The sequence below is a fragment of the Merops nubicus genome, unplaced genomic scaffold (assembly GCF_000691845.1).
Source record: "Merops nubicus isolate BGI_N331 unplaced genomic scaffold, ASM69184v1 scaffold503, whole genome shotgun sequence".
In the NCBI taxonomy this organism is placed as follows: Eukaryota; Metazoa; Chordata; class Aves; order Coraciiformes; family Meropidae; genus Merops; species Merops nubicus.
In genome coordinates, this window is record NW_008596710.1 from 43,302 (window position 1) to 58,670 (window position 15,369).

The 15,369-nt window shown below is 38.8% G+C and overlaps 1 protein-coding gene across 1 annotated transcript in view; it reads left to right on the forward strand.

Moving 5' to 3' along the window:
• INPP4B (inositol polyphosphate-4-phosphatase, type II, 105kDa) overlaps window positions 1–13,817 on the forward strand; it is a gene marked incomplete at both ends in the record, with an annotated part of 56,732 nt that extends 42,915 nt beyond the window's left edge. Inside the window, 3 exons of the mRNA XM_008936446.1 lie at window positions 1,745–1,922; window positions 6,120–6,332; window positions 13,673–13,817. Coding sequence (XP_008934694.1) covers window positions 1,745–1,922; window positions 6,120–6,332; window positions 13,673–13,817 — 536 coding nt within the window. The remainder of the gene's footprint in view (window positions 1–1,744; window positions 1,923–6,119; window positions 6,333–13,672) is intronic.
• Between the last annotated feature and the right edge of the window lie 1,552 nt (window positions 13,818–15,369).

A 15,369-nucleotide genomic window follows, 5' to 3' on the forward strand; every position in this document is an offset into this window, starting at 1 on the left:
AGACATTCTCTCTTCATTATTTTCTTTATTTAAAAGCAAGGACTGACTTGATTAGAATGAGAACGACCCATGGGTTTAGTATCTCTCTTCCTTCTTTCTTTTATTATGTCATTGTTCCTTTTCTGCTGCAATATTCAGTGAAGCTTAGAGCTATGGGAGATCAGTGAAAATTATCTGGGAATTAAAGGCTGAGGGGAAATCCCAGAAAGGAGCATGAGTATGGTGAGCTTGATAACAGTGTTAGGCAGATTCAGCCTGAAAAAAGGGTGTTTGATAAAGAGAGGGGGAAGCCTAAAGGGGAATTAGAGAAGATTATTCAGCACTGTGAAGTATCAAGACTTCTAAGACTGTCTTTGCTCTAGTTAGCACAGAATATTACTCTTTTTCTCTACCCTGTCTACTGAGTCGAAGGGCTTGAGAGTTGCAGTGCATGTAGAGACAAATCTAACTTTGGAAGTTCATTTCACTGTCGCCACCTTGAAGGCAAAGCTGTAGCAATGTTTCCTCGTTTCTCAGAGGGACAGGGAGGGTTTTTCTCCCAATTCATTGGAGAGACAGCTTATACAATTCATTTTGTTGAAATATTCAGAATTCTGACCTCTGCACTCAGCAGTCTAGCTGCCCATGTAGGGGACTTCAAATTGGAGACAGTGATTCTGATGTGGCTGGTAGCATGACTGATAATGGCAAAGCCTCACTGACTCAGATGCTGTTCATCCTGACTGCCTCTCCAAAGAATTGTAGCTAAAAATGGAGACGTTGGTGAAAAGACAGAAAAATAGGACAAGGTATTGTGGAATTTGGACTGTAACTCAGTGAAGTATCTAAGCAAGAGGCTTAATTTTGAGAATGCTTGAATTTATCCTTATTTGCCAAAAGACTTAAGCTTTTTAGGTTTTATGGAAGTGACTTCACTTGGGCTTCTGAATGTGCATTATGTCCTTTATTGAATTAAATTTAATTTCTAATTTGTAGAGAACTAATGAGGAGGAACTGGAAAGGACACTAGAAGACACAAAGGGGATAAATGGGGAAGTGAAGAGCTCTGGAAAAAGACTGAAATGAAAAGCAGTGTTTGAAGTTCAAAGGATTGCACTAAGTGTCAAAATTCAGGTCTTGATATGTGAAATTAAGAAAGAAATCAAGTCAGTGGGGAAAAGGTAGAAGAGGCTGAAGGATGTATGGTGAAAAGACACAAGAAGGAAGAAGGGAGATAGATACAGAACCAGCTAGGCAGTTGATATAAAAGGATATTGCATATTATTAAATGTTAGGGGGAAATTGAGGGTTAGGAAGAGAAGTCATGCTGAAGAATTGCAGTAGTTTGTGAACAGTTAAAAGGAAAGTAGGAATTTTGCAGGATGAATTTCTGTGCTTTTGTAGTCATTGACTCCAACATCCCATTTCTGTGTCTTTTCTTGCAAATTAGACACCTTTTTTTTATTGGAGATCACTCTGGTTGTCAGCACTTCCTGGACATCACTGATACTAATCAAAACATAGCGTGTGCCTCTGATCAATTAATTAATGACTCATTTTGGAAGACATAGTGAGGTAGTTAACAGTGTGATGGAGAGTTTAGCTGGAAAAATAAATCTTATTTTAAAATTTTATTTTTTTTAAATTTTTCCTTAGAAATAAAATAAAAATTGTAGACAAATCTTTTTGTGGTAAGATTTATTAATTATCGTTATTAACAGCAGAAATTATTTTGACATCATGTGACTCTTTCTCTGTATTACAGTACTGGATACCAGTGTATTTACTATTCCCCTGAAAACACAGCCAAGGCAAAAGAAGTTCTCAGCAACATCAATCACCTACAACCTCTCATATCAAGCCATGCAGACCTGCTGCTTAATTCTGCAAGCCAGCATTCTCCAGACAGCTTGAAAAATTCTTTAAAGATGCTTTCAGAAAAAGTAAGATTCAAATCTTCCCTGCAATGGAAAATGGAATAACCAAGTCTCTAACTGCTGGGTTGTTTTTTTTTTCTGCATAAATTGACTTTTATAGCATCAGGAAATGTTAAATAAGCTCTGCTAAAATAAGCTTCAAAATGTTGCTATCAGAAACAGAATATTATTTAGCATTCTGTAGGCTTTCCATGTAGAAAATTAATGAAATCTGTAAAAGTTGTCTTTATTTGAAAGTCTAATTAATTTAATTTCCTCTGTCTGTTATCCTCTAGTGGTCACATACTGGGGTTTATCAAAAATAGATTATTGTAAATAATTTTGGTTGATTTCTCTTTCTGTAATATTCAAGCTGCTTCTTGTGGGAGGTAGTTGAAGCCAGGTTGAGAGGAGTAGGATGATCAGAAATGGTGTTGCAGTCTGGAAGGAGAAGCTAGGGAGCTTGCACCAGGAGGTCTCAAGTTTTAATCCTCTTTCTCCTGTGGTATTCTTCTGTAGCTGTAGGGCTCTTCGTCATCTTAGTTTCTTTAGCTCTAAATTAAGGAAGATAATATTTTCCACCTGCCTCATGGAGCGATACTGGAGATTAGCTGAAGTCTGAAGAGCTCTTTAAGCATGTGTTATCCTATCAAAATATTAAGCACTCTGTGACCAGAGGGACTGAAAAAAGTTTCCCATCGCTTCATGGGCCATACCTTCTGTAGCGTGATCTCAATCTGGCTTAATAACACTATCAATAACCATTTCCATATATCTTCAGCTATTGGGAAGTGGCAACCCCTGTGGTCTGTCGAGCACTATTATCACAGCAGTACCTCGTTCAGTGGGAGAGCTTCAAATCTGAGTCCTGAGCTCAGGCACATCCTGTGAAATCCCTGCATTGCAGCCACGGGGGGGATGAACGCTGCTCTCTGTTACAGATGGGGGAATCCACAGTCACTCCCAGAATACTGGAGTTGCTGAGAACGTCAGGGGTAATACTGGCAAGTAGAATTCTGCCTGGGGATGAAGTGGAGGAATTTAGTAGGGGTTTGTGGCAATTAGAGCATACCTTTCCATGTAGTGCTGAAGGAGGGCGTTTTTAGCTGCACGTAGAAAAAGTGGAGCAGTTCTGTTAGTGCTTGATGGTTGGACTTGATGATGTTGGAGGTCTCTTCCAACTAAAGGATTCTATGATTCTGTGGTTAATTCAAAGAAATACACAGGCACAAGTAAAGCAAAGCAAGCAAAGTGGTGTTTGGAGATTCAAGACCTGGTTGCTAAGGAGTTTTTCTGCTAGCTGTAGCCATTTGCTCTTCCTGCCTTTGCCTGTCTGTGCAGGAGAAATGGACAATTTCAAAGTGGAAGCAGGAGTCTCACCCTTACATGGCTGCCCATAGTTCCTATCTAACCTCCACCATTTGCTTGGAAGAGATGAATCCAGTTGTCTGAAAAACTGCTGCATGAATGGTTGAATACCTCCTTCCCTGTCTAGTCCCAAATTTACTCTGTGGAGAGGATGATACTTGGGAAAGGGGGTAGGACCATTGCTGAGGAAGCTCATGTGGAGGGACAGCTGCTTGGAAAGAAGGGAGGAGAGTCCCTGGTTGTATTTAAGACAGGCTGACATGCTCTTCTGAATAAGTATTCTGTGATGCCTAGTGGTATTCTTGAGACATATGAGGTGCTTCAGCTCTCCCACCTTTTGTGTGCATTTTATATATAAAAAAGAAATACTCTTTTGCACTTTGACTCGATAGAAATTTAGAAATTAATCAGCTGTTTGAAGAAGTCCCAAAAAATTATTTCCCTGGTGATTAAATTTCTCAACTTTATTAGAAAGCAAATAATTTTCTTTTAAGGTAATGTTGAACTTGATCTGTAGAATAATTCTTTCTGAAAACCTTGGATAACAGTGAGTGTATCTAAGCTATCAATAATGTGAATTACAGTTGAGTATTTATGTTAGAAATGGAAGGACTGGCTCCATGCATTGAAAGTGGAAAATTGCATCAAATAATTCCACTGCTGCTTCTTAAATTGAGCTTGTTTTCTCATATTAAACATGGTTTTACTTCTCCATATATGATTTGCAATTTACTGTAGTGTTTTCCTGAGACTAACCTTTTATCAACACTCCCTGTTAATTGATTAAGGAAGCCTTTAGCTGTTGACAAGTCTATCAGCATTTGCAGCTTGCAGAAAGCCTGATAAATTCATTTTCCAGCCATGCCTATCTTTGTTTGCAGAAATATTCTTCAGTCAAGTATCTAAAAGAATTTGCAAAGTTTTCACTTCTTTGTATAGACTTGGTTTGTGATTTCAATACAATTTTATAAACAGTGATGTTCTGCAAATTTAGCTGTACTGAGCTGTAAGAAAATGCAGTTAGAATGTAGATTGTTATTACACCAATGGAATCCCTGAAAGGAATTTAATTACAGAAACATTTTGGTCTCTATAGGAAAAAAAAATGAAGCTTTGCTTTCACACCAGTTTGCTCTTTGAAATGAATTTTCCCTTTAAAATATTTATTTTAAATTACTGAAACTTTTCAGATAGTTGCCTAATTGCAATCATAGTTGACATTTCTTACTTCAGTTTGTCCAATACTTACAATTTTCTGAAATTTAAAGGTTTTTTTTGTCTACTATGCCTGATGCAAAGACCTGAAATCATCTCGGGCAGTCTTTGAGGGGGAGGGAAGGTACAAAACCTCAGCTTTCAGAAGTCCTGATGTTGGTTTAAAAAAATCATAACTTAGCTTAGATGGTACCTTATCCCTACAGTTCTTAAAACTTTTGAGTTTTGTTTGCAGCAGATACTCAGCCTTTCTATGTGCAACCACTGAGGATCAGAAATACCTGTTTTCCTAAATGTGGTGAAAATGTGAGAAAAAAGAAACTTCTCTGGAGCTTTAAGGAAACCATCAATTATTTAGAGCATTATGGTCTAAATGTCAGCAAACATTTTGAAGAGGTATTGAGTCAGGGAAGTGAGAAAAATAAGTTGAGTAGGAGTTAGAGGCATACAAAAAGGGAGCAAGTATTAATTCTAAGGCAAGTCATACAAATAGAAGTGCAGAAACTGGGAGAAAGATTTCCAGGAAGACAGATGCTGACACTTGAAACTTGTTGGTTTGGGGTTTTTTGCTAGTTCCCCAGGTTTTGCATAAGAAGCATGGAAGGGCTGAATGAAGCTTGGCTGGGCAACCTTTTTTTTCTAGCATTTGCAGCTTTGTGTGATTGCTGGTTCAGGCAGGGTGCTCTGACTCTTACCTACAGGCTTTTCCACACGCCTGTTTAATTAAGATGGTGTTCACAAAGGCAGTTCAGCAGCTGAATCTGCACAGGACAATCCACTCTGATCTGGGTAAATAGGATCCCACTGTATCCCACTGACCCAGGATAAAAAAATTCAGGTAATTTTGCTGTGAAAGAAATGCAAAACAATATCATCTGTGAATGGAAGCCTCTGACTGGGGAGAGGATGATTTAGAAAAATTACATGGGAAGAAATGTTCAGAGAGCCTGGAAAAACTACTTCACAGTTTTCTTTCTTTAAAGATAAATAAAGTAAAGCTAGAATTCAGGTGTCATCACCTGCCATGGTATCTGGGTTGATACCTACATGTACAAAACTTTACCTCTGGAAACACTTTTTGCAGAGACCACATCTCAGCAGCGTAGAGGAGTCTGTATTTAAGAAGATCCTCAAGTTTGTTAATCACATTTTATCTGACACTTTGAAATTACTGAGCAGTGGTTGGTTACTCTTGCAGCTGCTGCTTGTAGAGGCTCATCTCTGCAGGCAAAATTTGGAACTGGAATCCAACAGGATTGCGTGACAAGATGATATCTCTATAACAGATACTGTACTTCTGTGCTAATCCTTAGAACACTGGGGTTGTAGAACGTGAGGATGGCCCTGAACCTCTTGATTTATTCCTCACTTATTGTTGGTCCTTTTTCTGCCTCTCAGGCCAACCTGAAACAAATATCCATTATGCCCAGGAGTAACTCAACGTTATAAAGAACGTGATGATGGCCCTGAACCTCTTGAATTATTCCTCACTGATTGTTGGTCCTTTGTTTTCTGCCTCTCAGGCCAACCTGAAACAAATATCCATTATGCCCAGGAGTAATTCAACATTATAATACCATGTTGCAGCATTGCGTTCTTGGGTTGAACCTTTTCATTTATTTCTCTTTTTTTTCTTCCTAGACAGAGCTATTTGTGCATGCATTTAAGGATCAGCTGGTCAGAAGTGCCCTTTTAGCACTATACACAGCCCGGCCTGGCTGTGTCCTTAAGAAACCAGCTGTGCCTAGGAACAGTGCAGAAGAGGGGGGTGATGTGCAGCATCAGGAGCACCCTCCCCAGGTTAAAAGACAGGACTCTATACCCCACCATTCAGAGTATGATGAGGAAGAGTGGGTAAGTACTCAGAAACTCTTGGTTGGTATTCTAAACACTGAAAATCAGCATAAATACAATCCCTAAGTGTTCTCATCATGTGGTATTTGGGGGCAGGGAGGAATGCAGAACTTTGAAATAATATTTTTTGGATGCATTGTATATTTTGAAACGACCTTGAAAGAATTTTCCTGTTTCTGTGTGGCTGCTTGGTTATGTGTGTAACAGTGAGGATGAGGAGTATCTCCTAGCCCAGACAGGAATGTAGTTTTCCTTTGCTCTTATTTGGGTTCTTTTTGCTAGTTAGGCAGGTTTAAGGACAATGGAAGAACATGTGCTATTATGGGGGAAAATATTTTATTTTATATTTTGCTTAATATTCTAAAATTTTATTTTATATTTTATTTCATTGTGTTTTATTTCATTTCTTTTATTTCCCCCCCAAGACTGAATATAGTTTAAATACACATTAAATGAACCCTCAGCAAAGCAGAGCTGTTTTCCCTTCGACTCAGTTCTTAGCAGATGTCTGAGATTGCACAGAAGGATTAAATGACTTGAGGTTTGAACATTCTTAGCATATCTTTCAAAGTTTTGTATTATTTATAAGGCTGAGATTTTCTAAATTAATTATTTTGGTGCATGTGTTCATAACTGATCTGCTTCTTTGTTCCATACACCCTGAACTTTAGCTATTTTATTCAGTTCAGGCTCAAATTTTCAGTTCATCACTGTGTTCTCATAAATGCAAAGGATGTCAGAATATTAATCTTGATTGTAAATAATTAATAACCTGTGTGATCTACAATACTTACACCTGAACTGTAATTTTTATCCATAGCACAAATAAGGGAAGAGGAATATATTTCTTCTGGAGAAAGGACAATTATCTCCAACCCCATGCATTAAGTAGTCATGAGATTTAAACAATAAATAAATCATTCCTTTTTTTTTGTCTTCTGGTTTTAGAGCCATGAATTAACTTTTTCATGTTTTCTCAGCAACCTGAGTGGCCAGAATGGTTCTTAATTCCTTGAAATGTTTATTTCCAGCTGTTGGAACATTCAGGAAAAATAAATATCACAATAGGTTTGATAAAAGGGAGAAATTTTGTGTTGGTAAGAATGGCATTCTTGTGCAAGTTGTATTTTAATTTAGTGCTTCTGCCTCTGCAGAGAAGTTAAATTTACTGTATTTCATTATTGATTTTGTAAAAAATTTATTTCTGCCAAGGGCTTGATTCTCATCTGTTAAAAGATGTAAGCACATTAGTTTAAAGTGTATCTATTTTTTTTTCTGCTGAATTAGTAAGATTACCTACTTGATAAAAATTAAGTGGCTCTTTAAGTATTTGCTGAGTTAAACTGAGTCAGAGTCACTGTCATACTCGAGAGACTATACATCTTAGAGAAATTTTGTTTTTTCCTAAATCTGGAAGATCCAGTTGCCATTATTTTTCAGTTCTTTCTGTCAATGGAGGCAATGAATAATGCAAGTTTTAATGATCAAATTGCCATTAGCATGATGAAATAAGAAAGAATAAATGCATTTAAACTTTGAAAAAAGGCTTAATCTACTCTGAAAGTCAACTAGAAAGGAAAAAACCCTTTTAGATACATTGCTCTGTGTGCACAGTACTACATCCTCCTCTGTTGTTTCACCTCCCCCATTATTAAGCACTAGAGTTGCATTTTAAAACTGGAATTTCAATTTTAGTTTTGCCTGAAATCTAAATCAGTGTCATCCAAGAACTCTTTAAGCTGACTTTGTTACATCTACTTCCAAGGACTTCATTACCCTACAGCCATCACAACAGTAAATTTAGGGCAGTGTTTAAAAACTGTCCAGATCTACCCTCTTCCCTGGCATCCAAATATATCTTTAAGGAATAAATTCCAATTTCCTGACTGTGCAGGGTGCCCTTTCACCGAGTGACCAGTGTTTTCCAAAAAGCCAACTCCTCAATACCAATACCATGTTGCCCCTCACTTCTTTGATGCCAGCTGCAAACGTTCATCCCAGAGGAACTGCCAGCAGTATGGATTGAGGATGTGGGCAGCAGGAAAGCATTGCTGGTGGACATTAACCCTTTCCTGGTGAACATTTAACCTGAGACTTCTAGACTGCCTCTAGGTCGATATTCTCTTGCCAGTTCCTTCTGCTATCCTAGAACCTTCCTACACATGGGAGCAATACATGCTGTCATGTATAATAGAAGAAAAGATGGGCACACTGACACTTGGAGCTGTTTCTTCTTTACATTTCTGGCTATTTAATGTAATCGGAGCTACAAAGAACAGATAAAAAGACAATTGTCATAAGTTATGTACAAATATTGACATAGTACTGAGGAATGGCTCTGAAATACTGACCTGTGTGTGTTATATTCCATCCCAAAGAACTGTCACATCACAGGAGGATGTTAATCATGCACATAAGATAATTGCTTCCCTTATGAGCATACCTCAAAAGGACCTTAAGGTGATAAAAGGTGATCACCCACATGAAGGAGATACAGCATCTTCAGAGCACTGGGGAGTGCAGTTGCTGTGCCATACTTGGCACAAGTCAAGCATGCAATTGCAGTGGTGTGTGTGGAAGGGCAAGAGATGACTGAGGAGCTCTGCAGTGACTTCAGAAGGTGTGAGAATTCTTTGAAAACAAAGAGACAGCCCAAGGGACTCCACTGGACAGCAGGTTTAGAAGGAAAACATCCAGTCAGGTGCAAGGACAGGAAAACAGTTTTCACTCCTGTTCTCTGAAATGAGGGACACTTGGATTACCTTTTAAGGATACTTTGAGAGCAGATGGAAACAAATTACATTTTTTGAACTGGGTTGATAAAAGTGAGTTATTTTACAGGTTAATTTTTTAATGTCTTAAGACAAGTGCCCAGCTTTCTGTGATGCCAAGGCTCAGCTTATTATGGAGATCATTCTGAGTATGCATCCATGGCTGCCCGTGACACGGCAGAGGGGGCAAGAGAAGTGCAACTATGGCCTGGGTTGATAAAAGTGAGTTATTTTACAGGTTAATTTTTAATGTCTTAAGACAAGTACCCAGCTTTTTATGGAGATCATTCTGAGTATGCATCCATGGCTGCCAGTGACACGGCAGAGGTGGCAAGAGAAGTGCAACTATGGCCATGAGCAACACCTAGCTACATGTGCCAGGACTCCTTAACATCCCAAATGGCTCCTGAAAGTTGGGAGAAATAGAAGATGTCAATGTGTTGTTGCCTTGTCCCAGTCTGCCTTGTCCCAACAGGATCAAGCCCTGTTAGATTCCCACCTTTCCTGTCACTGGCTTGACTTCTGAGCTTAAAGAAGAGGTAATGAGAGAGAGCACAAGATCCTATTTCTCTTGTTCTTTCACACTGCAGTAGTAAACTTAACCATCCAATTAGTGGGAAAAACTGGTATCAGGGGAGTAGCATGGTGCTTAGGAATCTAGGGTCTTAGTACTTCAGTGTATCAAGACTTGTAGACATAGGAAATAAGAGAGAGAGATTTATGGATTAGAAAATTGAAAAATATTTAATGAAATCAATGATAATAATAAAATGGAATATATATAAATATATACAAAACTGGTATCAAACCCAACACCATGGTGGCAGTTGTATCACTGTCACCACTGATGCTGTGGAGCAGACACTGTGCAAGTCCCAGCCTGGACTCGGCAGCAGACAGGAACCAGATTCAGAAACATGTCTTGGGACTGAAGGAAGAATGGACAGAGTCCTCCTCAGATGCTGGACGTTGAAAAAGAGAGCTTGATGCTTGTGGTCCCTCAGCTTGATCCTGAGTATGATGTATGTGGAATGGAACCCCTCACTGGTCAGTTTAGGGTCACCTGTCCTGTTTGCTCCTCCCCACATGTGCAACCTCTTTCTTTGCAGCACTCCCACTGTGGGGCACAAGATTTAGCAGTGACCATGCTCCATAGGAGCAAGTGTAAGCAAGAACCTTTCTGCACACCAACCCTTGGTGTTAACTCTAAACATGGGTCATTATCACTGCTAGAAGCAGACACTGTCTGTGAAAAATGCAGTTATTTAGAAGAGACTTAGCTGAAAAGTAAAATCACTGAACAGAATTAGTTCTGTTCTACCCCATACCAGGACAGCCCTTTAACCTGGCACATGCTGCAAACTGATTACTTCTCAGGTAGTTCTTAGGCAAATGGAAAACAGACCACTTAAAATGGTGAAAGGTGGGTGGAAATTTTGCTAGGCTACAGGAAAAAGTTTGTCATGGTTTAACCTCAGCTGGCTGCGAAGCCAAACACTCAGTGGGGCTAAACTTACTCACTCCCCCTGCATTGGGATGAGGGAGAGAATTGGAAGGGTGGAAATGAGAAACTTTTGGGGCTGAGAGAAAGCCAGTTTAATAGGTAAAGCAAAACAAGGGATTCATTCACCACTTCCATCAGCAGGCAGGTGTTCAGCCACCCCCAGGAGAGCCAGGCTCTGCTCACCTAACGGCTACTTGGGAAGACAAACATCACCACTCCAAACATCTCCCCCTTCCTCCTCCCTTCCTCCAGCTTTTGTTGCTGAGCACGATATCACATGGTGTGGGGTGTCCCTTGGGTCAGTTGGGGTCAGCTGTCCCTGCTGCATCCCCTCCAGGTTCTTGTGCACCCCCAGCCTGCTCCAAGGTGGAGTGATGCGAGAGGCAGAAGAGGCCCTGACTGTGCAATCAACTGCTCAGCAATAACCAGAAGGTCCCTGTGTTAACACTCTTCAGGAGAAATCCAAAACATAGCTCCATACAAGCTACTGTGAAAAAAATTAACTTTATCTGAGCCAAAACCAGCACAACATTATGGGAACAATAAGAGGTAACAAAGAATGTGAAATGGATGGATTTCTTCTCGCAGAGGAGAACAGGGAGTCACTTAATTTTCATTGATTGGAAACAGTATTTTTGCTCAAGAACTGATCTGACCAAACTGCAGAATTTCAGCAGCTCCCTTGAAAAAATGTGGTGATCTTTAGTGCAGACAGAATAATGTCACAATAAATGATAGACATCTATTTTTTTCTGACTGGCTATAATGAGAGCTTCCAATCCCAGGAACCTTCTACGTGGAGAAAGAGCTGTAGGACAGGCTCCCTCTCACTTTGACCATATGTTAAAAAGCCAGATATGGGATAATGAGCAAGCTTTCTGTTAACAGATGTTTTTGGAATTTTGCTTCTAAGCCCTCAGGGAGTGTTTGTGTGAATATTGTATAGACATCTCAACGCTGGGTTATAGTCGGTTGGAGAAGAAAAATGTGTTCTTTCCAAAATGAAACAAGAGCTCATGTTTGTGTTGCTTTTGCAATAACTCCAGATGCTCATTAAGAGTTTAAGACTCTTTGTATTGAGATTAAACTCCCTCAGCAGAGGCAGGAAGGGGAAATTACGTTGCTGCAGCCACAATGGGCAACTTGAATTCATTATACACCTCAGCAACTTCAGTGACTAGAATGTCTGAAGTTCCCTGCTACTCTCTGGTAAAACTTGCAGCTATATGAGGCCAGAATTTCTGCTATTTGCAATATGTCATTGCTTTCATAGAATCCTTTTCCCCAAAAACTTGTGAGTGATGAAAATTAATCATTTTACCCATGTTCTAAGATTTTTTTTAGGAATGCTGGAAGTACATAGAGGATAAAACTTTTGAAGGCATCTATACCTGTCCTCTGTCTTTGGCTTTAAATTGTATCTATGCATGTGAATATCAGATAGTCCTATGTCTAATGTTTGTTTTTTTTCATGAGTACAGGTGCAGAGATTTCCACTTGGTGCACTTTAAATGCAATACTAAAACAAATAAATAATTTGTGGATTAAATGAGGTTCTGCATGAGAGCAACCAGCTCTTTGCCTCTTGTAAATCAACCACACCTTTTTCATAGCATGGTTAAGACATGGTTTTATCTTGGGAGAGGATCAAAATAAAGTTTTTACACCCACCTATAACACCAGATGCTCACTTGTCCTTAGGGCAGCCCTGTATTTCCTTTCCAGGAATCAGGTTTGGGAGCTGGTGGAGAGGCTCTGTGTTGTTGTCTAGATTCAGCAAGTACAATCTTTTCTCTGCAAGCCCATGTATGTCCCTCAGAGCAGGATGCCCACTTGTCACAGGATGTGCCCTCACGTGGAGGGGAGAGATCAGATCCTTCTAGGCAGAATAATGGCCTAAGAAGTGTGGCAAGTAATGAAAAATAAATCTTAGTTTAAATGTTTGCCTTAGTAGCAGTTCGAACTTTGCCTGTACCCAGTGTCCAAGTGTTACCATTTATATGGAACTATCCTATTTCTCTGAGTTTATACTTTTCTTTAACCTTCTCTCTTATTTTCTTTCACAACACCATTTTTATGCCTCAAGGCCTGATGTCTACATAATGCTTCAGGCTATTCTATCATAAAGTAGATAGAAAAGCAGTGATATTATCCTTGCTTTTTTAACTCTCAAGTAAACTCAAATTGCTCTGCCTGAGTTTCAGAATGACTCAGCATGAACAGGCTATTATATCATAAAGTAGATAAAAAAGCAGTTGCTTTTTTAACTCTCAAGTAAACTCAAATTGCTCTGCCTGAGTTTCAGAATGACTCAGCATGAAAACATGCACCTGAGGGGGTTTTGTGGGTTTATTTTTTGGTTTTAGTCTGGTGCTAGCCTTATATACATCCTCATTTCTTGTACAGCTCTTTTTTCCCTCCTTTCTTCTTATTCAGCCCTACAAAAGTAGGTACAAGAGCTTTGACTTCTGCAGCATCCAGCACCTGAAGGATCCTTCATCTCTGTTCCACAACAGCTCTTTCACACCCCGTTATACCTTTTGTTCTCTGCTTGTACAGAATTTCTTCTATTACTCTGTTTCTTCTATAATTCTTATATTTATTCTAAATTCAGTTAAGTGTGATGGATGCAGTTTGTGTGAGAGGTGAAGAACAAAACTGAAATTGTGTTACCTAAGAAAGATCTCATGACAGCAATTTTCTAATTATTTTAATTTTACATTTCCTTTAACAGAATATCTGATGTAATAAAAAAGGGTATGTTAAACTGTCAGAAAGAGATTGTCAATATTGGGAATGGACCTGAAACTTTGAATGTGTTTTCATGTAGAGTTTAAAGCACATGGGCTTTCCAGGGTCTAAAAAACCAAAACGGTTTCAGTTCAGTCATTTACACTTCAAGATAAAACTCCATGAAAAAATGTTGATAGTCGTCTGACAGCTAAAATTTCCAGTAGTATTTGTAGTAATTTGCACATCTCTGTCTCCAAGGTGTTAATAAGAAGTTAGTCTTGTCTCTTTTTTTCTTCTTCAGTGATGTGCAGTGATAATTATGCTCTTTTCAGGACAGAGTGTGGGCCAACGTGGGGAAGAGTTTAAACTGTGTTATTGCCATGGTGGACAGACTGCTGGAAAAAGACAACATCAGCAATGTGAAAGAGGGTGAAAATGACCCTTCAGCAGCAGATTGCAAGGTCTTACATACAGGTGGTAAGCAAGCTTTGATTTTTTTTCTTTAAATCATTGCCCAGAGTAAATAAAAATAGAAGAAGACACAGAAAAATGATATAAAGGAGAGTCAATAGTGTCTTTGATGTGAGTGCTGATAGCAAGGTTTTGCACAGTTCCTTGACTGATGGAAAGCTATTTATTAAATTTCAGCTCCATTGTGTGCTCAATCTGCTTGCCACGTTCAGTTTTTTATGCTACAGTGAAAACCTTTTGAAACCACAATGTTTTCCTTTGAAGGCTGATGTAGTCGAGTTTATTTTAGGTTCCACTTGAAATGTATCTTATCCCATAGGACGCTTGTAAGAAAAGGTGAACAGTCAGTTTTAGGATCATTCTTTTGTAAACCCTTCCACTTTTCTGAAGTGATACACTGAGTTTTGCTTTCTGATTTGCTAAAATTATTTTTTTCCTGAATATAGTTGCCAACCTGTGTCAATACTGAATACTAAGTAAAGCAATTCCTTGAGGTGATGCAAAGGAAACATTGTCCACAGCAGGTCTTGCCACCAAATCTTTGGATTTTCTCCTATGGTTGCATTCCTTGTTGCTTTTCCTAAGCATGGATTAGATCTGCTTCATAAATCTGATGGGATTTTCTAATCTGCAAGTGTGTTGCCACAAATTAAACAGCTCCTTAGTGATAATGGAGGTATTCCAAATATAAGGAAATCAGAACCAACCTCTGGGTGGTCTGAGTGGTCTCTGGGACACTCTTCAGTAAAACAAACAAACAAACAAACAAAAAAACCCCCACAAAACAACAAAAAAGTCACAACCACTTTATTTTATGGAGCTTTGTATAATTTGGGCTTTTGTTTTTAGTTGTGTCTTTTATCCTGTATTTTCCTTTACATGTTCCCTCATCCTGATTTTAATGACATCATTTTAAATCAAGGGCTTTAAATTTACTAGCACTAATTTGTAATTTCTGTCTTAGATATTTAGTTGTCTTTTATCTGTATTTTCCTTTACATGTTCCCTCACCCTGATTTTGATGACATCATTTTAAATCAAGGGCTTTAAATTTACTAGCACTAATTTGTAATTTCTGTCTTAGATAACAAGAATTGAAACTGGTTTTTTGAGCTGTATACCATTTGTGTGGTACTAGCGAGTTTTTTTGCAACAAGGTTTGGTTGTATTTTTGATTGCTAATGCAGCATTTTTACCAGTATGAGAGATTTTGTGGGCATCTTGGTATTCTTGGGTTTAGTGCCAAATGTGTCAGACTTGTTTTCTATGAGCAGTCCAGAGAAGAGACTATTTTTTATCTGCTTGCTTCTCTGAGTTTCTGTCTACCAGGCAAGTATCCCTGTGAAGGCAAATGTGAAGGCTTGCAGATGCAAAGTATCAATACAGTCAGCTTTGTACATTTTTCAGATTTTTTTCCAGTTAAGAAGGTACAAATATTCAATAGTGAGGTAGGTGTAGTTCTCAACTTGAAAAAAAATCTTTAGGCAGTGAACCCAAGCACACTGATTTTGATTAAAAGAACAAGATGGAATCTTTGCTCTTGTACCTGACTCCCTCT